This window comes from Sphaeramia orbicularis, chromosome 16 (assembly GCF_902148855.1).
Source record: "Sphaeramia orbicularis chromosome 16, fSphaOr1.1, whole genome shotgun sequence".
NCBI lineage: Eukaryota > Metazoa > Chordata > Actinopteri > Kurtiformes > Apogonidae > Sphaeramia > Sphaeramia orbicularis.
Window position 1 is genome coordinate 26,824,527 of NC_043972.1, and position 24,117 is coordinate 26,848,643.

The 24,117-nt window shown below is 34.6% G+C and overlaps 1 protein-coding gene across 2 annotated transcripts in view; it reads left to right on the top strand.

Moving 5' to 3' along the window:
- Positions 1 to 24,117, top strand: part of slc6a3 (solute carrier family 6 member 3) — a 56,158-nt gene that overhangs the window by 21,781 nt on the left and 10,260 nt on the right. For both annotated transcript variants that reach the window (XM_030158951.1, XM_030158952.1), the window contains exons 5-10: positions 7,561 to 7,777; positions 13,116 to 13,254; positions 13,483 to 13,617; positions 17,105 to 17,208; positions 18,610 to 18,734; positions 21,794 to 21,906. In XM_030158951.1, coding sequence (XP_030014811.1) covers positions 7,561 to 7,777; positions 13,116 to 13,254; positions 13,483 to 13,617; positions 17,105 to 17,208; positions 18,610 to 18,734; positions 21,794 to 21,906 — 833 coding nt within the window. The remainder of the gene's footprint in view (positions 1 to 7,560; positions 7,778 to 13,115; positions 13,255 to 13,482; positions 13,618 to 17,104; positions 17,209 to 18,609; positions 18,735 to 21,793; positions 21,907 to 24,117) is intronic.

A 24,117-nucleotide genomic window follows, 5' to 3' on the forward strand; every position in this document is an offset into this window, starting at 1 on the left:
GATGTGCTATGCATCCTATGAGTAACAACTTATTTACTCATAAAGATCCAGTGTCATTTTTGTGGCATTTTTCCTCTAGATTTCACCTTTCTTAAATGATTTATCACCATTTTCTGCAAAATTATCGTCTGTATTTTACAAACCCAATTAAAAGATATTCATTCATGCATATAAAGTTGGAATAAAAATTTTTTTTACCTCTTCTCCTGAAATGACTGCGACAATGTGACTCATTCTTGGGTGATACTGATGTGTATAAATAGGAATAATAAGAGGAATGTGTCTGAAAATGCAGTTATTCCAACTTTATGATCAACAGTTTACCTAAAGGAGGACAGAATGGGACAACTTACAACAAAACATGAAAGACATAGTTAATTTACCCAGGAAAAATACTTAAATCAATTAACATATAAGCATAACATAGCATAAAAATCACAATGAGCTTGTTTATGCACAAATTTGGCATTACATTATCAATTTTTTTTGTTTTAACCTTATACAGTTTGGTTGAAAACCAAAGCAATAGATAAACATCCTAATGTCTGAGATAGATTTGTTTATACTACATTTATTTTATTTGTTTGTTTGTTTGTTTATTTCGAGCATTAGGGTTAGCACTGATCATGCAGAGGGCTTCAAAACTTATGTATCAAATATGATACATTTGGCATTATAGGGTTATGGCAAATTTTATTCACTGATTTATAATAAATAGTTAATTTACACTTTCTAAGAGCAAGTAAAAGATAATCTGACAGATTAGTAGGTAAAAGATCAGCACTGATAGTAAATGTTTGACAAAAGCATACTATAAAAGGTATGTTTTGGATTTACTAAGCGTCCTATGAGTAACAACTTATTTACTCATAAATATCCAGTGTCATTTTTGTGGCATTTTTCCTCTAGATTTCACCTTTCTTAAATGATTTACCACCATTTACTACAAAACTATCGTCTGTATTTTGTGTTTTTTGTTTTTTTTTTTTATAAAAACCACATATTTTCCTGTATTTAATTGACTGATCATGTAGATGTTCATAGAAGCTCAGATTAAAGTTGAAGGTTATTATATCAGAAACAGAGAAAACTGAAGAAAAAGTGACTTTTTCAGCAAAGATATAAAAACAAGTGTCTTCATAAGCTGTCATTTGTTTTACTGGTGAATCAATGTTGTAGAAGATGTCATAATTTAACCTTTCTTAGGTGGTTTAAGACCATTTATTATAATATTATCCTCTGTATTTTATTTTTTTTAAGTGCAAATCATGTATTTTCTTATATTTGATTCACTGGTCATGTAGATGTTCATTCATTTATTCATTTATTTGTTTATTTCCAGCATTTACAGAATACATGCAAGTTAAAAAAATTTTTAAAAAATCATTCATTTACAATTGAACAGGAGTGGGAAGAAGAAATACTTATTTAATCCCACCCCCATTCTCATCATCAAATAACTTAACATAATACCATTACTCACTCCTGTCCTTAGACTTCAAGCCAGAACAATGAACAAAAAAAATAGGCCTATACCAAATTAGAATCAACTCATTTGACAGTATTTACATTATATAACCAAAATGTTCCTAAAAGCTCAGAGTAAATTCAATAGTTATAATATCAAAACAATGAAAACTGAAGATAAAGTGACTTTTTCAGCAAATATATAAATAATTAAACATTAAACAAGTGTCTCCTTTCACTGTCATTGATCCAACTTCATGTGTTTTATTGGTGAATTAATGTTGTAGAAGATGTTTCCACGGTAACTGCGGAGCCTCTGAACGTCCAAATGGGTCATATGTGATGATCATGAAAAGATGAAAAACTGCATTTCTTTCTTTCAAAGGTCTTTTTTTTTTTATTAATAACAGAACATGAATAAGACATTCACTATACAGGAAGGAGATTTTTTGATTTTCTAAACAACATCCACCAACACATAACACAACACATAACCCTTCCCAGACATGAACAGATGTAAACAACCACTGAAAAAATGGATGAAAAGACAGAATGAAAATCAGAAAAAATATTAACAACCATGTTTAAAAAGCATTAATGAGTGCAGTATAAAAGAACAATATTAACCCTTTCATGCATGAATTATGAGAACCTTAATCTAGATTTTTTTTCCCTTAGTGTTTTTATTCCTCTTTAGTCATGACAAAAAACAATGTATTGAGCATTTTTTATGAACCTGTTTTTTTATGGAGTTACAAAAAAGTCCACTCAACTGGACACTATGCATTTTATTATTATTATTATTATTATTATTATTATTATTATTATTATTATTATTATTTATTTATTTATTTTTATTTTATTTTTTTTTAAATTTAACCTTTATTTAACCAGGTAAGTTAACTGAGAACTGATTCTCATTTACAATAACAACCTGGCCAAGAGACAGCACACAAACAGAATGAGTAGTAGCACAGGCTGCATGTACAAATGACATAAAAAGATTAAAAATGACATTTTTGAAGCAAAGAAACATGCATTTACTGATTTACTGTGTGAAAACTATGGAAAAAAAAAAAAAAACATTTTGAATGCTGCTAATCTGATGTTTTGTCACATTTTAACATACTATAATACTAGTTATTACTCAGATAATATGCAAAAAAACCCAAACAAACACTTTTTGATTTAGCAAAAAAAAAATGCTAATTACAGTCTAATAACAATTAGCAATTGGTTTACACTCAAATATGTTACTGCAGATCAGGTTGTTACAGTTACAGTAACGGTATAAGTTGCAGTGTATGGGATGATACATAAGCGTCCACCGTGTGGGCTGATATGGAACTAAAACAACAAAAACATGAATATACAAGAGCTTTGAATTTGTCCACTGCAGTGACCACTATGCATGAAAGGGTAAAAAAAAAAAAAGACAATAGAAAAAAGAGCAAGGGAAAAGAAAATAAAGAATATAAAATAATAATAATAATATACAGGGTGGGGAAGCAAAATTTACAATATTTTGAGGCAGGGATTGAAAGACAGTGTATGACCAATTAGTTTATTGAAAGTCATGAGAATTTATTTGCCACAAGAAAATGTACATAATAGAAAATGTTTTTATTCTATGTGTCCTCCTTCTTTCTCAATAACTGCCTTCACACGCTTCCTGAAACTTGCGCAAGCGTTCCTCCAATATTCAGGTGACAACTTCTCCCATTCTTCTTTAATAGTATCTTCCAGACTTTCTCGTAATAGTTTTGCTCATAGTCATTCTCTTCTTTCCATTATAAACAGTCTTTATGGACACTCCAACTATTTTTGAAATCTCCTTTGGTGTGACGAGTGCATTCAGCAAATCACACACTCTTTGACGTTTGCTTTCCTGATTACTCATATGGGCAAAAGTTTCTGAAAAGGTATGGATAATAGTGTTAGGTATGATTATGACATCAATATATGTTTGGTTTCAAAACAACTGACGTAGTGCCTGCTGAGAAAAAACAACTAAATGTTCATTGTAAATTTTGCTTCCCCACCCTGTGTTTATTTCTTAAAAATACTCAGATTACACTGGGTTACAAACAAATATTTTTTGCAAGTTGTCTAGGTTTTTTCAACTGAATTAGGACCATTTTGCACCGCTAAATCCAAAAATAACATCTGTTTTTCTCAATCAGGTCAGGTTTTTTTGCTAATTTGATTTTGAAAAATTTGATCTTCTCACAAAATTGATTACATTTTTGTGACTTTATCAGTTGATTTTTCATATACTTATCACCCAAAATAGGTTTTAAGAGAAAAAAAAATCATTTTGTAACATAATTCCTGTTAGGTACAATGGTGTATTCACCGCAGATGTAGCAGAATACATCAGGCTTATTTTTGCAAGATCTTCTAGTCGAAGCCATTTCATTCACCTGTAATATTAAAAAAAACATTAATCATAAATTGGCAAAAGTAAAATCTTCAGAACTCGTTTATTGCAAGAAATATGAAAGAATTTTGTATCATATGATGTGAAAATGCCCATAAATGTAAGCAAAAATGTTAAAAAGCCAATATGTAGCATAGTTCAGAAAGTTGACCTGATTGAGCAAAATTAATGTGATTTTTGGATTCAGCACACCAAAATTATCCTAAATCAGCTCAAAAAATTTAAACAATAAATTTGTTGTTGACCAGTGTTATTGTTGTGGGTTTCTCATAAAATACCAAGAAGGGGAGCCATATTTTGTAAAATTTGCCAGTTTGAATTAGGATTAGCTGGATCACTTTGCTTAAGTGAAATAGCTCGTCAAGTTAGTAAAGACGCAAAGGCCAGGAAGTTGAGTATGGGATGACAAACTGCATTTTACACCAATTATTTACATGTATTGATAGGATTAATGGATCAGAAGTTGTTCTATATTTTAGATAAGTAAATGGTTTTGGTCTGCAGGTGCTGTTTGGGTCTTTAGGGGTTAATTTGACTTAAACGTATTTTCTTGCAGCGTTTAAAACTTTCGTTCAGTCTACATACACTACAAACAAAAAGTTAAGGATATTTCTTTTTTTTTTTTTGGTCATTTTTTTGTCATTTTTGCCATTTGTAAATAAAACTATGTCTGGTCATGAAAAAAAATGTGTTTCAACTGAATTCACACTCACAAAAAAAGTAAAAAGCGCTGTGTAACAATGCCAACTGAAAAAAATAGCCCAAAAGTTTAAAATATCCTTAACTTGTTTTTAGAAAAGTGGTGTGCAAAAATATTAGAACACTTGTCAAATCTGAAGAAACTGGTGGTTTTTTTTTCTTTCCCAGAGCCTGAATTTCACTTTTTTGCCATTGCAAAAGGTAAAAGCAAAGGTACTGAGAATATTTCAGCGACAAATTTATCAGTCCAGTCCTTTTTCTTTTTTTTTTTTTTTTTACATTTTACTCTAATATTTAATGTGGCCCCCCTTGGCAACAATCTAAGGAAACTCTAAGGAAACTCTGGAGTGAGCTTCTGAGAGCGTAGAATGACATTGCGGTTGAAACTCTCAGAAAATACATGGACACAATGACAGAAAGATGCGCTGCTGTGACTGTTGCCAAGGGGGTCCACACTAAATATTAGAGTAAAATGTAAACAAACAAAAAAAAAAAAAGGACTGGACTAATAAATTTGTAGGTGTGTAAGAAAATATCTGTATCGCAATATATCGTGATATTTCATTTCACAATACTGTATCGATATTTTGTTTTTTTGTTTTCAGGCTGTTTTATTTTTATATTCACCTGGGTATTTTACTTTTTTATTTCTATATTTACATGGGTATTTTGTTCTGTTTGTTTACTACAACAGTACTACTGTGATATTGCAGGTCATAAATGTAGTTTTTTTGAAATTGATAACACTGTTTTGTTAAATAATGGATAGTTCAAGCATCCGAAAAGCACTTTTTACTGTCTGAAAGAGGTAAATGTTTGTCGTTTGATGTTTGTTTGCTGTTTTTTTTTATTGGGAATGCACAAAAATAATTTTCTGACATTGGATGATTCAGGGACTGAACACTATGGATTCTTCTCACAATAGAATACGAACATTTAAACAGGATCTGAAACTGTAATGTCTATAAAACAGTATTTATTTATTTATTTATTTGTGGGGGGGTTTTCTACTGGTAAAGCCACATGTTAAAACTTGATTTATCCAAATGCTGTACTATAAGTTTTTCCAGGAAATAATCTTTAAAAAAAAAAACAAACAAAGCAAAACAAAAAAAAAATCACCTTATTTATTTGTTTGTTTGTTTGTGGGGGGGGGTTTGTACCGGTAAAGCCGCATGGTAAAACTTGATTTATCCAAATGCTGCACTATAAGTTTTTCCAGGAAATAATCTTGGAAAAAAAAAAGCAAAAAAACCCGAAAAAAACATCGCCTTATTTATTTATTTATTTGTTAGTTAGTTAGTTTGTTTGTGGGGTTTTTTTGTACTGGTAAAGCCGCATGGTAAAACTTGATTTATCCAAATGCTGCACTATAAGTTTTTCCAAGGAATAATCTTTAAAACAAAACTAAACAAAACAAAAAAACATCACTTTATTTATTTATTTATTTATTTATTTATTCATTTATTTGCACATAATAAAAACAGCAATGGGAAAAAACAACTTTCAAACAAGTAACAAAATTGTGCAGGAGAGGTTAGAAGCCAAAAAAAAACAAACCTTATATGAATACCTCCCCCGAAATGAACAATACACAAAAAAAGAATTTAAAAAAAATACAATATAACTGAAATAACAGACTAAAGTAAAAACATTAAAAATGTAATCCACATTACAAATCATCAAGTACAGATCAGGTGACATACAGCCTGACATTTTTCATGAATTAAAGTCCTTTTCTGATGCTTTTTAAACAATGATAAAGTAGATGTTGATTTGAAGTTCAGGTCTTAGATTATTCCACAGATTTGGTCCATGATATTTCAGAGAATACTGACAGACTGCCTTGTTAACAGAATCGTGATATATCGCGATATATTGTATCGCGATCCTAGTATTGTGATTTGTATTGCATCGCCAGATTCTTGCCAATACACAGCCCTATACATTTGTCAGTGAAATATTCTCAGTACCTTTCTTTGCAGTGACAAAAAAAGTGAAATTCAGGCTGTGAGAACAAATAAACCACCAGTTTCTTCAGATTTGACAAGTGTTCTAATATTTTGCACACCACTGTATACGTATTAACCCTTTCATGCATAGTGGTCACTATAGTGGCAGATATTCTCCAGCTGTTCTCTTGTATATTCATGGGTTTAGTTGTTTTAATTCCATGCCCTCCTGAGACCCAGCAATGCATTTTTGTCCTCTGTAGGGGACTAAAGTTTGACAGTTTTAATAATAATAAAAAACAAAATGCTGCTCATTGCAAAGGACATTCCATTAAAAAATAAATAAATGAATAGAATTTTAAAAATGTATCTGAAAAAACTGTTGCATTATGCAATTTCCAATTAAGATGACTGTTTAATGTAAAAAAAAAGCTAAAGATTCTCATTTTACTGGATCTCAGGAGGATATCAACCAACACAGTGGACGCTTTTGCATCATCTACACTGACATTCAGACCATTAATGTAACTTTGCTGTTCTTGATAAACCTGATATGCACTAACATTTTTGAATGTAAATCAACTGCTAATTTTCTCAAACAAAAAGTTTTTTGTTTTTTTTTGCCTATTATCTCCATAACTAGTATTAGAATATGACAAAAAGTGAGAAAACATCAGATTAGCTGCATTAAAAATGTTTTTATTTCATAGTTTTCACACAGTATATCACTTTATGATGATGGGTTTTAAATATATGTGTCTTTGCTTCAAAAATTTAACACTTACCGTCCAGCTGAGTGGACATTTTTGTAACTCCATGAAAAATAGATTCATAAAAAAATTCAATCGCACTGTTTTTTTCATGCCTAAAGAGAAATAAAAACACTCAGGAAAAAAATCTTGATTAAGGTTCTCATAATTCATGCATGAAAGGGTTAATGTTTGTAGAACCAGAAGAAACGAATCAGCGTTTTAATACAGATGATTTGATTTCCTCCAACAGGTGTAGGGTTTACAGTCATCCTCATTTCCCTGTACGTCGGTTTCTACTATAACGTCATCATCTCCTGGGCGTTGTTCTACCTCTTCTCGTCATTTACCGGTGAACTACCCTGGGTCCACTGCAACAACACCTGGAACAGTCCCAACTGCTCCGACTGGGCCGACAACACCACTGTCAGTGACATTTACAAGGCCACCCCTGCTCAAGAATACTTCGAGTGAGTTTGATACTTAAAAAAATACTTAAAAAGGGTTTAAATGTCGTGATTATTAGATCTGCATACACAGGTTTAGTAATGTCTTAGAACACAGGTGTCAAACATGCGGCCCGGGGGCCAAATCCGGCCCGCCAAAGGGTTCAGTCCGGCCCGTGGGATTAATTTGTGAAATATAAAAATAGCACTGAAGATATTAATCATTTTAGTTCAGGTTCCACATTCAGACCAATATAATTTCCAGTGGGTCGGATCAGTAAAATACTATCATAATAACCTATAAATACTCACAACTCCAAATGTTTCTCTTCTAAATGTAAACATTTTTATGTCATTTTACTGTATTTACACTAAAACAAACAATCATTTCACAAAAAACATGAATAACCTGAACAAATATGAAAAATTTGAAATATCTGAAGTGTCAGTTTACCAATATTCTGCCTCTTTATTAAATGTTTTGTGTATTTGTTGATCCACTGTGATCTGTAAGTTGTAATTTACATGTGTAAATGATAAACTGAGACATAATATTGTTAAAATTGCACTTAGTTTTCTTAAGAATTTCAGTTTGTTCATGTTATTGACATTGTTTTAAAGGATAGTTGGTAGATGCAAACATTGTCATCGCATAATTTTACTTTTTTTGCTCTAAAACATAGAAGAAAATTTGGAGTTGACATGATTTCTATATTATGTTATTTTACTGGTCCGGCCCACTTCAGATCAAATTTGGCTGAATGTGGCCCCTGAACTAAAATGAGTTTGACACCCCTGTCTTAGAATATCCAAACACACAGGTGGAACTGAAGTGGACGTAATGTCATTTTTCATTCAGACATGGTCTTGGTTTAGCTGATGTAGCCTCTCTGTGAACTGACCAGGTGTCTTCTTTTCTTGCAAGTGAGGGGTTGTTCTGTTGTGACAGTTGAAGCATTTAATCCATGCCAGTTGACATGGCAGTGTGCTATTTCCACAGAACCACCTGCAGACAATTTCAGCACATCAGTCAGTCGAATGTTGGTGGACTTTATTTAGCCTCATCTCTCTCTGGAATGATTTGAATCATCGCAGGCACCAGTGTTCAGTGACTTTATCATCCTGCACATACTTTGATTCTATATATACCATAGGAGAGGATACTTTTCAACTGAATTCTTTTTATTGCTGGAACTTTTTTTCTGCTTTCTTTTGCTGTCCTAATCCTGTATAACCTCTACCATGGAGGTTAATACCTTCACCGGGAGGTATTGTTTTTTTTTTTTTTTCATTTTTTATGGGCTCAGCTGGCTGACAGGCAGCTGTCTGTACCAATAAGGCAGCAGCCGACACCAACTGTACTCCCAGTCATCATTGCCCATTTTTCTAACACCTTTGCTTGTGTATCCTCTTTTATTTGGACATTTTACCAGGGAGTATCTCACACTACTTTTTTTTTTAATTTTTTTTTCTCCTACTTGTATTGTCCAGCGTCCTAACAGCAGAATGGTAGTCTGGCTTCCTTTTGGTGCTGAACAAATTTGCTTTGCCAAGGGTAACTTCATAAAGTATATGAAGCGCCCTTTGATATTCTACTGTGTTTATTCTGAGTTTTGTTGAACCACATTTCGATGCCGGACCTGACATGGGGGGTGGGGGTGGGGGGGGTAGAAGAAGGGGAGAGAACAAGAGAGAAGAAGGTGGCGAAGACCCTCACAAGAAAGTATCAACAATACAAACAGCAGCAACCATGGAGACAATTATAATGGTGACAATAACTACAACCAGAACTGAGTAAACTGGGCAGAAGAGAGAGAAAAAAACAAAACAAAACAAACAAAACTACAAAAAAAAAAAAAGGGAGGTATTGTGATCACTTTGCTTTGGGTGTTTGTTTGTTTGTTTGTTAGCAAGATAACTCAAAAAGTTATGGATGGATTTTCATGAGATTTTCAGGAAATGTTGATACTGGCACAAGGAGCAAATGATGAAATTTTGGTGGTGATCGGGGGGGGTTGGCAGATCTGTCTTGGGGGAGGTCTGCCCTCTCCGAGTGCTTTTCTATTTTCTAGAAAAGACAGCGCAGACCTCCTCCAAGGCCGATCAGTGGGGCCCCCCCTGTGGACCCCCCCCACCCCTGATCACCACCAAAATTTAATCATTTCTTCCTTGTGCCTGTATCAACATTTCCTGAAAATGTCACCCAAATCCATTCGTAACTTTTTGAGTTATCATGCTAACAGACAGACGAACAAACAAAAAATACCCCCCCCCCAATCACCACCAAAATTGAATCATTTGTTCCTTGTGCCCGTATCAACATTTCCTGAAAATTTCATCAAAATCCCCACCACCACCACTACCACCACCCCCCTGATCGCCAACAAAATTGAATCATTTGTTCATTTTGGGGGGGGGGGGGGGGGGGGGGGGGGGGCAGATCTGTCTTGGCAGATATCTGCACTCTCCAAGTGCTTTTCTTGTTTGTTTATTTGTTTATTTGTTTGTGTGATTGTTAGCAAGATAACTCAAAAAGTTATGGGCAGACTTTGATGAAATTTTCAGGAAATGTTGATACTGACACAAGGAACAAATGATTAAATTTTGGTGGTGATCGGGGGGGGCTGATCTGCCTTGGCAGAGGTCTGCGCTCTCTGAGTGTTTTTCTAGTTCACAGGTGTCAAACATGCGGCCTGGGGGCCAAATCCGGCCCGCCAAAGGGTCCAATCTGGCCTGTAGGATGAATTTTTCTGAAATGCAAAAGTTACACTGAAGATATTAACAATCACTAGTGTAAAAATCATTTTATTTCAGGTTCCATACATACACATATAAACCAATTAGATCTTAATTGGGTCAGACCAGATATACTGTCATAATAAACTATAAATAATGACAACTGCAAATTTTATCTTTGTTTTAGTGTAAAAAAGTTAAATTACATGAAAATCTTTACATTAACAAACTATCCTTTTACAAAAAAAATATAAATAACCTGAAGAAATATGAACAAGGTGAAATGTCTTGAGAAAAGTAAATGCAATTTTATCAAAATTATACCTGTTACTAAATGTTTTGTGCATTTGTAATTGTAATCTAAGTTGTAATGCACATGTGTAAATCATAAACTGATGCAGAATATTGCTAAAACTGCACTTGTTTTTCTGAAGACATTTCAAGTTGTTCATGTTATTCAGATTTTTAAGGAAACAATGTAGATATAAACATTATCATAATGTAATTTTACTTTTTTCACTGGTATTATTTTACTGGTCCGGCCCACTTGAGATCATATTAGGGTGAATGTGGCCCCTGAACTAAAATGAGTTTGACACCCCTGTTCTAGTTCCCTCATGTTTCCTTTATGCAGTATTTGCAAATATTGCCCAGGTTAGTCCAGTTGATTTATCATAATGAGCAGACATCTCTTTACTTTAATGTGTATCTGCTTCAGCTTAGTTTATTTCGAATATGCAACAAAACAAGAGTAATCCCATTTTAGTCCTTAAAAACAAAACAGATTAGTGGCAAAAAAAAAAAAAAAAAAATATTGAAGACTTAGAAAGATGAAGAGGGTCCATGACTGAAATTATGGATTCAGGAAATGTCAGAAAGTTTACATTTGGAAAGGATTTGCTTTATTTAGAAGGATAAATTATGTAAATTTGAAAGGTCATGATTTTAAGGTTTATCTCAATAACAGGTGAGAAGGGGTTGTTTAGAGGGTGCTGGAGGGGTGTGGGGGTGGAGGGGGATATTGTTTGGTTTGTTTGATTCATGTTAATTTGTGATTTTTTTTTTCTTGTTGTTTGGGCCCTGTCAATAAAAAAGCGGAAAAATTATATGTAGAAAACAAGATTGTAAGAAAACATGAAAACAAAACATGACCTCATTAAAAAAAGAGCAGGAGGAAGTTTAACTATATTGTATATTGTGTATATTTCTAGCCTTCATATATGTGTAGTGGGAAAACAATTAGTTGCTGCAGTTCACTGGTTAATGTCTGGACATATATGCACTGGCTTCTTTGTGCAGAAAATGGAAAATGGGGGAAGTTTTAACCCTTTATGTATGTGATAATGTGCTCCAAATACTGATACACAGTATAGTTTAACCCTTTCATGCATGAATTATGAGAACCTTAGTCAAGATTTTTTTCTTGAGTGTTTTTAGTCCTCCTTAGGCATAAAAAAACCAATGTGATCGAGTTTTTTTTCTATAGAGTTACAAAAATATCCATGCATTTCATTTTTGAAGTAAAGAAACATGTGTTTAAAACCCAATATCAGAAAGTGATATGAAAACTATAAAATAAAAATATTTTTAATGCTGCTAATCTGATGTCTTCTCACATTTTAACATATTCTAATGCTAGTAATTACTCACTTCATGGAGATAATATGCAAAAAAAAAAAAAACTTTTTGTCTAACAAATAACAATTGATTTACACTAAAACATGTCACTGCAGGTCAGGTTTATCAAGAACAGCAAAGTTACAGTAATGGTATGAATGTCAGGGTATGAGATGGTGCATAAGTGTCCACTGTGTTGGCTGATATGAAACTAAAACAACAAAACCCATTAACCCATAAAGACCCAAACATCCACCGACGACCAAAACGTCTGCTGATCTAAAATGTTTAATAACGTCTGATCCACTAATTCTATCAATCCGTGTCAATAATTGGTATAAAATGCAGTTTGTCATCTTTTCACAGTCATCAGATATGACCCATTTGGATGTTCAGAGGCTCCGTAGTTACCATGGAAACATTGTCATCTTCTACAGCATTGATTCACCAGTAAATCCCATGGAGTTTGATGAATGACAGTGGATGGAGACACTGGATTAATGCTCAGTTAATGAGAGATTTTGCAGAAAAAGTCACTTTTTCCTCTGTTTTCTCTGTTTCTGATATAATAACCCTCAACTTTAATCTAAGCTTTAATGAACATCTACATGATCAATAAATTAAATATAGGAAAATACCTGATGTTCACTGAAAAAACACAAATACAGAGGATTATGTCATAAAAAATTGTGATAAATCACTATAGAAAACTTAAATATATAGAAAAAAATATTTTGGAACTGACACAAAAGTAACACTGGGTCTTTATGGGTTAATATACAAGAGAACAGCTGGAGGAGAACTGTCCACTGTAGTGACTTATGCATGAAAGGGTTAATATGAAGGCGACCCATTTGTTGCTTTGCGTTCTTACACTTGCCTAGTATAACCGTAGGAATATAGACCGAATCTGTAATCTAGGTAGCAAACACTTCACACAATAAAAGTGAAGCATTTGACCTTTTAAAACCGCATTCGTGGCTTTCACCGGAGTGTTCTATTTCCTCAGACGAGGGGTGCTCCACATTCAGGACAGCAACGGTATTGATGACCTTGGACGTCCACGCTGGCAGTTGACTTCCTGTCTCGCTGTGGTGATTGTTCTGCTCTACTTTAGTCTCTGGAAAGGGGTGAAGACCTCTGGCAAGGTGGGAGATGATGCAATTTTCATGTTTGCATGTGAAATCTGGGACATTTAATTAAAAGTGAAGTATCTGTGAGGAGACTATTTACACAGCTGATCCACTGAGCTGTTTTAACACCACTTGTCCTTTATGTTTTAATGCATACAGTCTTTTTCACTGCATCCACTGTGTACTGTGGGTATTCTGTATGTGTGTGTGTGTGTGTGTGTGTGTATTGCATGACCCTTTCAGGTTGTGTGGATCACAGCCACCATGCCCTATGTGGTCTTGACTGTGCTGCTGATCCGAGGAGTCACTCTGCCTGGAGCCAAAGATGGTATTAAGGCCTATCTCTCTGTGGACTTCCTGCGACTCTGTGATGCTAAGGTGAGCGCCGACAAGAGAGAGAGGAAACACGTGTGAGGGGAAAGTGGTGGAAGTGCAGAACAAGCTACAACAGGAAAAAGAGTGGCTAAGAGAATGTGATATTTTTTGTGAAATTTTTTTTTGGTTGAAACTATTTATAAAGATTGTTTGAAAACCATGAAATGTAAAGTTTGTCTTAAACACCTAGATGTTTTGTTTATCTGATGTATTTATTTGACTATACAATGAATAATGTGTCATTTTAGTATTAACCCTTTCATGCATGAATTATGAGGAGCTTAGTCAAGATTCCTCTTTAGGCATGTAAAAACAATGCAATTGTTTTTTGTTTTTTTGTTTTTTAATGAACCTATTTTTCATGGAGTTACAAGAATGTCCAGTATGCATTTAACATTTGAAGTAAAGAAATGTGTATTTAACATCAGAAAATGATGTACTGTGGGAAAACTATGCAATAAAACACTGATGTTTTCCCACATTTTTACATATTCTAATACTAATTGTTACTCACTTTATGAAGATATTATGCAAAAAAACCCAAAAAAAATCAAAAAAATCAAAACTGCTCTAAGAGCAATTAGCAATTGATTTGCACTAAAACACATTGAAGCAGAACAAGATTAGCAAAAACAGTAAAGTTACAGTAATAGGATAATTTGTAATTGAAATCTAGCCAGTGATGCATGGCGTCCAATGTACTGGATGTGATTAATTGTAAATTCTTCCAATATAATATAAATATCTGGAATTTTTAACGCTGCTATTAATCCTTAGATCAGGAGTGTCAAACATGCGGCCAAATTGGACCCTTTAGCGGGCCACATTTGGCCCCCGGGATGTTTTTGCCAAGTGCAAAAATTCCACAGTCTTGAAATGAATTAAGCAAAAAAAAAAATTTAGCTTGAATTAAGGAAAAAATCTTGAATTAAACCAAAAAAAAATCTTCAGTTAAGAAAAAAAAAATCTTCAATTAAGCAAAAAAAAAAAAATCTTCAATTAAGTAAAAAAATCTTCAATTAAGCAAAACAAATTCTCAAATTAAGCAAAAAATCTTGAATTAGGCCAAAAAAAAAATCTTCAATTAAGTAAAAAAGCTTCAATTAAGAAAAAAAAAAAATCTTCAATTAAGTAAAAAAAAAATCTTGAATTAAGCCAAAAAAAAATCTTCAATTAAGTCAAATAAATCTTCAAGTAAGCCGGAAAAATCTCAAATTTAGCAAAAAATCTTGAATCAAGCAAAAAAAAAAATCTTCAATTAAGCCAAAAAAAATCTTCAATTAAGTAAAAAATCTTGAATTAAGCCAAAAAAAAATCTAGAATTAATAACTTACATTTTTTTTTTGCTTTGTTTAGTGCAAAAAATAACATTAAATGATGAAAATATTTATATTTACAAACTATCCTGTAACACTAAAATTTGAATAACCTGAACAAATATGAACAACCTGAAATGTCTGTAGAAATTTTAGCCCAATTTGAACTCTTTTCTGCCTGTTCCTCAGTGTTTAGTGTCTTTGTAGATCTGATCCATAATGCACATGGACAAATGAGAAGTTGAGGAATAATACTGTTAAAATTGCACTAAATTTTCTTACGTTTTTTAATTTAAATTTCAATTTTTTCAGGTTTTTTTTTTTTTTTTTGATAGTTTGTAAAAGTAAGTATTTTCATAATTTAATGTTTTGTTTTGTTGTTTTTTTTACACTAAAACAAAGACAAAAATTTGGAGTTGTCATTATTTATATGTTATTATGTTATTATTTTACTGGTTCGGCCCACTTCAGATCAAATTTAGCTGAATATGGCCCCTGAACTAAAATGAGTTTGACACCCCTGCCATAGATGTTACTTGATGCTAGCATATTTTTTTCTATCTCCAGGCGTGTCCTGATTTAAAAAGATTTACCAGATATTCCTGGGACGTTCAGCATTTCTCACTTCCTGTCAGCCATCTTGGTTATGAGTAAAAAAACAAATGCACTTCCCATGACTGTCCAGTAGGTGACAATGTACGGGATCATGTACAGGTGTCCACTGTGTTGGCAACTTAAACATCAAAACCCATAAATATACAAGAGAACAGCTTTGGAATAGCTGTCCACTGTACTGACCACTATGCATGAAAGGGTTAAAAACAGTAATTGTCATATAAAGTATGCTCAGATTGAATACCTATGTCACTTTGAATTCCTAACACATAATACAGTATTGTTAGTCATGACATGAACAAATCACTCTAGCAGTGAGTTTTGTTTCTTTTCTTTTTTTTTTTTTAGTTTTTTGCAACTTAAATCTTTATTGAGTTTTATGTACAATTAATACAGTAACAAAAAAAACAAAAACAAAAGCAAAACCATATAGCAGTGAATTTTTTTTCGACCTTCTTTTTACTGAAGTCAAGGTAAAAAAAAACAAACAAAAAAAAAAACAGCGGCAGTCATACAAGAAAAACAATGCTTTTAGATTTTCTACATAACAAAAAAAAAACCCAAACACATAGCAATGAATTTTACACCATATCATGACATAATGTATTGTATTATCAGCCCAATTCAAGTGAACATGAATAATAAGACTTTTGCTTTTGTAGGAACAGCAAATGAAGAGCAACCAAGTCAATATGGACGTGTTGAATTCAATGTTATTTCTGCAGCATTTATTTCCCAGATGCATGCACAAGAAAATATTAGGCCACCCTGTCAAAAATGGGCCTACAACAACCCCCCAAAAAATATAAATAGATAAATAGGTCGTTTGAGAGGAAAGGACGATTTAAAGTTTTCATGTGTTTCATCACTTGCAAAATCATTTTCCCAAAGCGAGAGAATTGTTGACTTTTTTTCTCCAGTGTTATCGGCTCTTTTGGGAAGCTGAACATGAAGTTGGCTTACAGGAATAATACTACGTTTAACCTTTTTTTTTTTATTCAAATGTTTATTCAAAACAGTCTCATAAGATATTATACAGGAAATGAATATTACAAAGTACACAGTTGCCTTTTTTTTTTTTTTTGAGAAGAAAAAAAGGGGTATCAATAATGCTCACTGAAAGGAAGAAAAAAAAAAAGGTAATATAAGTAAATTAAATAAGTATGTAAAAAAAATGGATGCTTAACCTCTTTTTAACCTAATATTTTTCTTATCATTGAAGCCACTATCACATCTTTTAACAGTATCTTATTTGGCATAATAGGCACTAAGGAACTCAATAAGTGCAGGACTGAAGGATTCACCTATAGACAATGAGAGAGAGAGAGAGAGAGAGAGAGAGAGAGAGAGAGAGAGAGATGCATCGGAGCAATTGGAGAATTAGATTAGATAGATGCATGGAGCAGTAATTTGCAAAATTACCCCCCGTATTCACAAGCGTCTTTCATCTACTGCCGTTGAATGAGTTTCCTGCAATTATCCCTAATAATGGCTTTTTTCCTCTCCTGTGCCTTTTGTTTGCCGCCTCACACAAGTGTGCTTGCTCTGTTGCTCCCCAGGTCTGGATTGAGGCTGCGACACAGATCTGTTTCTCACTGGGAGTGGGGTTTGGTGTGCTAATTGCCTTTTCCAGCTACAACAAATTCAGCAACAACTGCTACAGGTAAAGACAGACTGAAATAAGCAAGAGGGGAAATGTACACACACACACACACACACACACACACACACACACACACACCATAAGCAGGTAAATTACAATAACCTTTGAAGCTCCTTGAAACCCGCTATGTCTTTGACACCGTGCTGTGCAGCAGACAGCCGAAACACCACTCAAAACTGTTGCAGTCTTTGAAAATCCTCCCCATCCCACAGGAGGCTTTTATCTATTTTTTTTTCTTTCCCCTTTTCATTATTTCTGATAGATAACACATGACACCATCCACCTTGAGGATTCCTCTTCAAGGCTAAATCACTGAAAACTGAGCATTTTAATATTTTAACTGGAAAAGCAGTTGGAGAATGCAGACCTCTGCCAAGGCAAATCAGCCCCCCACCCCCCCCCCCACCCCAATCACCACCAAACTTTACTAATTTGTTCCTTGTGCCAGTATAAACATGTCCTGAAAATTTCATCAAAATCCATTCAGAACTTTTTGAGTTATCTTGCTAACAGACAGACGAACAAACAACCCCCCCCCCCCCCCCCCCCCCCCCCCCCCCCAATCACCACCAAAATTGAATCATTTCTTCCTTGTGCCAGTATCAACATTTCCTGAAAATTTCATCAACCCCCCCCCCCCCCCCAATCACCACCAAAACTGAATCATTTCTTCCTTGTGCCAGTATCAATATTTCCTGAAAATTTCATCAAAATCTACCCCCCCACCCCCACCCCCCTGATCACTACCAAAATTGAATCATTTGTTCCTTGTGCCATTATCAGCATTTCCTGAAATTTCATGAAAATTCCTCCATAACTCTTTGAGTTGTCTTGCTAACAGACAGACAGACAGACAGACAGACAGACAGACAGACAGACAGACAGACAGACAGACAAACCCTGGTGAAAACATTACCGCCGTTACACTTGGCGGAGGTAATAAATGAACTTTATTTCCCACGAATACAAGTGTAGGACACTGACGGAGCGAGACTGACTGAGGTTCTTTGATCATCCAACACTGACTGCCTTTTTTCTTCGTTAACATTCTGCTTACTTAGGATGTTAATTAAAGGAGGTCAGGTACTCCCACAGGAGTGGACAGCAGGACTGACTTAATAGTCTTGTCACATGGTAGAAAGGATGGTGACAAACTCGCTGGCAGAAAATCTATAAAAGAAATCAATCAGGAATCTGTAAACGGTTAACCTCTGACAGTTGGCTATAATAGTCTGACAATATTTCCATGAACAAAGTAACAGAAGACTTGACTTCTTATCCCCCCCCCCCCCCCCTTCACATGATGTAACTTGTTGAATAGATTCTTAATCACTGATGTTGACAGTGACTTTTTTTCTGAATGCTCATGTAAACCTTTTCATTCTGGTTTTATTTACACAGAGATGCCATCATCACCAGCTCCATCAACTCTCTAACTAGTTTCTTCTCCGGTTTTGTGGTTTTCTCCTTCCTCGGGTACATGTCCCACAAGCACAATGTGCCTCTGGATAAAGTGGCCAGAGATGGTACGGTACTACCAGTCTGTTTTTACTGTCTTTGTTTGTTAATTGTGTTGTTATTATTATGGAGGACTGAACCTGCCATATTGTAAAATATATACAGAAATATAAAAAAGGCTTGATATATTCATTTCTGTACCATTTATTTATCTATTTTGTCCTTATTTATATTTTTCCTTATTTAATTTTTGTCCCTGCATTTATTTCTGCATTCCTTTTATTTACATTTTATTTATCTCTTCTTATTTATTTCTATTTATTTTCATTTCTGACACCTTAATTTATTGGTATTTTTTAATTCATTGTCATATTTATCTCTTCAGTATTCCCCTTTTGCATTTTCTTCCTCTGTTTACCATTGGGTTAGGGTTAGGGTTAGGTCTGGGTTAGGTCGGGTCCCGTCAGTCTTGGTTCAGGTTACAGTAGTTAGTAGGTCCAAGACCTCAAGCACCAGGTACTTCCTGGTCTATTCAGCACTGACAGCCCAGCCCCCCAATAGAAATGAACCAATAGGAGAAGAGCTGACCTAAGGATACGCTTTTAAAGACCACCCCCCTCATTTGCCTAATGAGGCATAAATGCATACAGAAATAGAAAAAGAACAAGCAGAATTTAAATCCGCAAGCAGCATCTAAAGGCCCTCGCCACGGGCACGTCCAGTACAAGTATGTCCATCGTTCAGCAGGTGGCGCTCTAGCCCCAAATTTTGTGTCTTCTGATGAATGGGTGTAGGCCTGGGAGATTGACAATTGACTCAAATTTGAGACAAATCAGTGTTTGTATGCCCGAACTGAACAAATTTTTGTATAAATAAATCTGTAGGGGGCGCTATGGAGCCAAAATTCAATTTGTTCCATTGAATGGGTGTAGGCCTGCGAGATGTACCACTGAGTCAAATTTGAGCCAAATCGGTGTTCGTATGTCCGAACTGATGCAATTTTCGTGAAGGTAAAGTTGTAGGGGGCACTATAGCACCAAATTTCAAATTTTTCTGATAAATGGGTGTAGGTCTGGGAGATAGACGTCTGAGTCAAATTTGAGCCAAATCAGTGTTCATATGTCCGAACTCAAGCAATTTTAATAAAAATTTTTTTTAAAAAACTTGTAGGGGGTGCTGTAGTGTGAAATTTCAATTTCTTTTAACATAGGTGTAGGCCTGGGAGATGGATGTCTGAGTCAAATTTGAGTTAAATCGGTGTTCGTATGTCCGAACTGATGTCATTTTTGTAAATGTACATTTGTAGGGGGCACTATAGTGCAAAATTTCAAGGGGGAATACTGAAGAAAACGCAGAAATAAATGCAAGGATAAAAATCAAATAAGGAAAAATATAAATAAGGACAAAATAGATAAATAAATGGTATGGAAATGAATTTATCAAGCCATTTTTATATTTCTGTGTATATTTTTCAATACGGCAGGTTCAGTCCTCCATATATTATGAAACTTAACTAGTATATGATGTGGTAGTTTGTATGTTGGGGGGAGCAGACCTTTGGGAAAAGATGTTAGTTTATATTTTATAAGTAGTGACAACAAAAAAAAATGTTTGGTATGTCATTCTTTAAAATGTAAACGACAATTAATATACACTGTTAATACTCAGGTGGACCTGCAGAGTGAAATAGTGGGATACACATGAAACACATGGACCAAGGTGGGGGGGGGGGGGGTAGTTTGTAAGATGGGGGTGAGGTGGGGTGAGGTGGGGTGGGGTGGGGTGGGGTGGGGGGAGTTCTCTATAAGCACTGGGACATACCTTACCTTACCTATCTCTCTCTCTATAGTTGTGGAAAAAATTATTAGACCACCCTTGTTTTCTTCAATTTTTTGTTTATTTTAATGCCTGGTACAACTAAAGGTGCATTTGTTTGGACAAATATAATGATAACAACAAAAATAGCTCATAAGAGTTTAATTTCAGAGCTGATATCTATCCATTTTCCATGTTTTCTTGATCATAACCAAAATCACTTCAGTCCTTACATCAATATCTATGGTCCTGTGAGGCAAGGCAAGGCAAGTTTATTTGTATAGCACATTTCAGCAACAAGGCAATTCAAGGTGCTTCACACAGGACATTGAAATACAACGACAAGGGAAAAAGAAACACATTTAAAACATTATAAAAGAAACATGTAAAAGTTGATTAAACAGCAAGTAAGAAAACAACACATAAAACCCAAAAATATGAAAATACACACATATTAAAGTAAGAGTTGCAGTGCAGAGTTTCAAAGGAGAATATAAAATATAAAAAGTAAAAAAGCTTTTAGTCAAAAACAGTGCTTTTAGGCATTCCGTGTTTTCTTTTCTGTCTGTTTTAATCACATGACACACACAGGAGTTAGTACTTGATTGCATAACCATTGTTTTTGATGACTTTTAATGATCTAACAATTTTTTCCGCGACTAAACATATATCAGTCTCTCTCTCTCTCTCTCTCTCTCTCTCTCTCTCTCTCTCTCTCTCTCTCTCTCTCTCAAATGTCTCTCAGTATGCACAGGCCATATGGCTGCAGGCGACAATGTTAACACCAACATCTCAGGATTGCAGGAGTAAATAAGGTGTTCCAGTTTTTAACTTCATTTCCCATCATGCAGCGTGGTACTGCGCTTCCATAATTATAAGGCGATTGTATTCCAAAATGGCTAATATCTCCAAAAATATTGGTCCTATTAACTTGCCGAGATATTTAATGTGGAGATGAGACTCTTCCTCAACTGTAGGTACCAAATTGGCCAGTTAAAAATGTCTCAATTTGTCAGAATCGTGCTGACACACACACACACACACACACACAGATGCTCTGAGACCTTCCAGTATTATGATAAAGATGAAAGATTATGAAAGCCAGAGCTGCTGATAATGGGTTATCCACAGGCAGCTGATTTTGGTGTTATTTTGTAAAGGCATGTGATTAATCATGTTGGACATCTCCTCTGCGATAGAACATACTTTCTTTCCCTGATTAATATAATTATCACATCCATAGTGAAGCTGTCAAACACAGGTTTATTTTCCCCTATGTTCCTGTCTTTGACCTGGCGTTTCTCTTCTTTAGGTGCAGGTTTGGTGTTTGTAATCTACCCAGAAGCCATTGCAACATTGCCTGGATCATCAATTTGGGCAGTTATCTTTTTCATCATGTTGCTAACACTTGGAATTGACAGTGCTGTGAGTATGCATTTGACCACCTGCAACATCTGTGGTGTCAGTGGATATTTTAGTTGTAAAAGGAACAAAAACAGGATTTTTAGGGTCTGTGAATATACTCAGGATTCCCAAGGGGTCTTAAAAAGTCTTAAAGGAGTGATATTTTGCTTTTTTAAATGGAATTATGCAGTTTAAAACATTTCCCTGTGGTCTACATCGACTGTAAATGCTCTGCATGGGTCTGAATTCTTCATTAATTCAACTCCACAGGTCCATCTTCAACCCTATTTCTGAGTAATGACTAGGGCTGTGTATTGGCAAGAAACTGGGGATACAATACAAATCACAATACTAGGATCACAATGTATCATAATACTGTTAAGAAGGCAATTTTTTGATTTTTTTTTTAAAGGATTATTTCCTGGAAGAATTGAACTACTCCAGAAATACGCACAAATACTAAACACATTTAATTTGATCAGAAGATGATCTGATGCTGTATCACAAAATTTTTCTGGTCTCCTAGTTTCCAAAGGAACTAACATCTGCCTCTCAGACAGTAAAAAGTGCTTTAAGGATGCTTCAAATAACCGTTTTTTAACGAAACAGTGTTAAATAATAATAAATAATATATAAACAATAAAGAAAACCAAAAAACCAAAAATGAACCTCTGCCGTACCTGCATTTGAATAAATACCTAAAATACTGATATAGTACTTTTTAATATGATACAGAATTATGAAATGAAATATCGCGATATATTGCAGAACCAATATTTTCTAATACCCCTACTAATGACACGAGACAGGTCGTTTTGAGCGCTGGCCCTTTAAATACACATGACCCCACCCCCTCCAGGTTGTTGTCCATGCTTTCTGTCCCATTCAGCCACTTGTGTTCGTTAATGCAACCAACAGCTGAACATTTTAGGTAATCGACTCAAAGTTTGGACATATTTTACATTTTTGCTACTGTTGCTGACAAATAATTATATCATATTTGGAGACATGTTCGTTGGAAGTCTTGACCTTATATGTGCAAATGTTGTGATGTAACTAGTTACAAAATGTAACGAATTAAGCAGGAATTAAAACAAGTTGTAGAAAACCACTTGATTTTTGCCGGAATGATTATGAAGATAGTTTTGTAGCACCTTGAGGGTTCAAATTCAAACTTTTTGAACTGTTAGGGTCCAAATACACAAATAAATGAACCAAAGACTAATAAAAGTGGGTTTAGCAAAATATGACCCCTTTAAAAGTCTTGAATTTACAAACCTGCTTTTAATACCTTAAAAAAGTCTTTTAAAAGTATTGAATTTGATATGGTAGATCTTAAGTAATGTCGCTATAAACTGCCTTAAACGTGTTTAAATACATCTGTTAATTGTCCAAAATGCAAAGAAAGTAATGGTAGTCTACTCAGTTACACCCTGACAATTTAGATTGAAATTAGGAACCAATTGTCGCTAACTTTCCAACCCTGGTGACTCTGAATGGTGGGAATTAAGGCACTGAGGTAAATATATACACTACCGGTCAAAAGTTTTAGAACGCCCCGATTTTTTCCAGTTTTGTATTGAAATTCAAGCAGTTCAAGTCTAATGAACAGCCTGAAATAGTACAAAGGTAAGCGGTGAACTGCCAAAGGTAAAAAAAAAAACAAAAAAAAAAAAACAGGTAAGGTTAAACAAAACTGAAAAATAATGTACATTTCAGAATTATACAAAAAGACGAACAAGAAATGGGTAAACAACTTAAAGCAGTTCTGCAGCAGTGGAGGTTGATCAAGCCTGGAAAGTTGGTGCTACCAATTCCTACAGGTGTCCCAACGTTTGTGAATTCCTTCCAACCCCCTCTGTCTGCATAAAAGTAGTGTTGGAACACACTTTGGTACTATACCATTGCAAGCATTATTTGAACAGTATTGTACTGCAGAAAGTAGTGTGTTACTATAAAAATGGAAAAGAGGAAAAGGCAATTAACCATAGAAGAGAGACAGACCATCAGAAGACTGAAAAATGTAGGTCTGTCCTACAGAGAAACTGCCAAGAAAGTCCAGGTGTCAGTAAGTCCAGTTTCCTTCACCATCCAAAGGCACTCAGAAACTGGGGGAAATGCTGACAGGAAGAGGTCTGGAAGAGCCAAAGACGCAACAGAATCAGAAGACAAGTTTAGGACAGTCAACAGCTGGAGTGAGAGGAGACTCACAGGACAACAGCTTCAAGCACA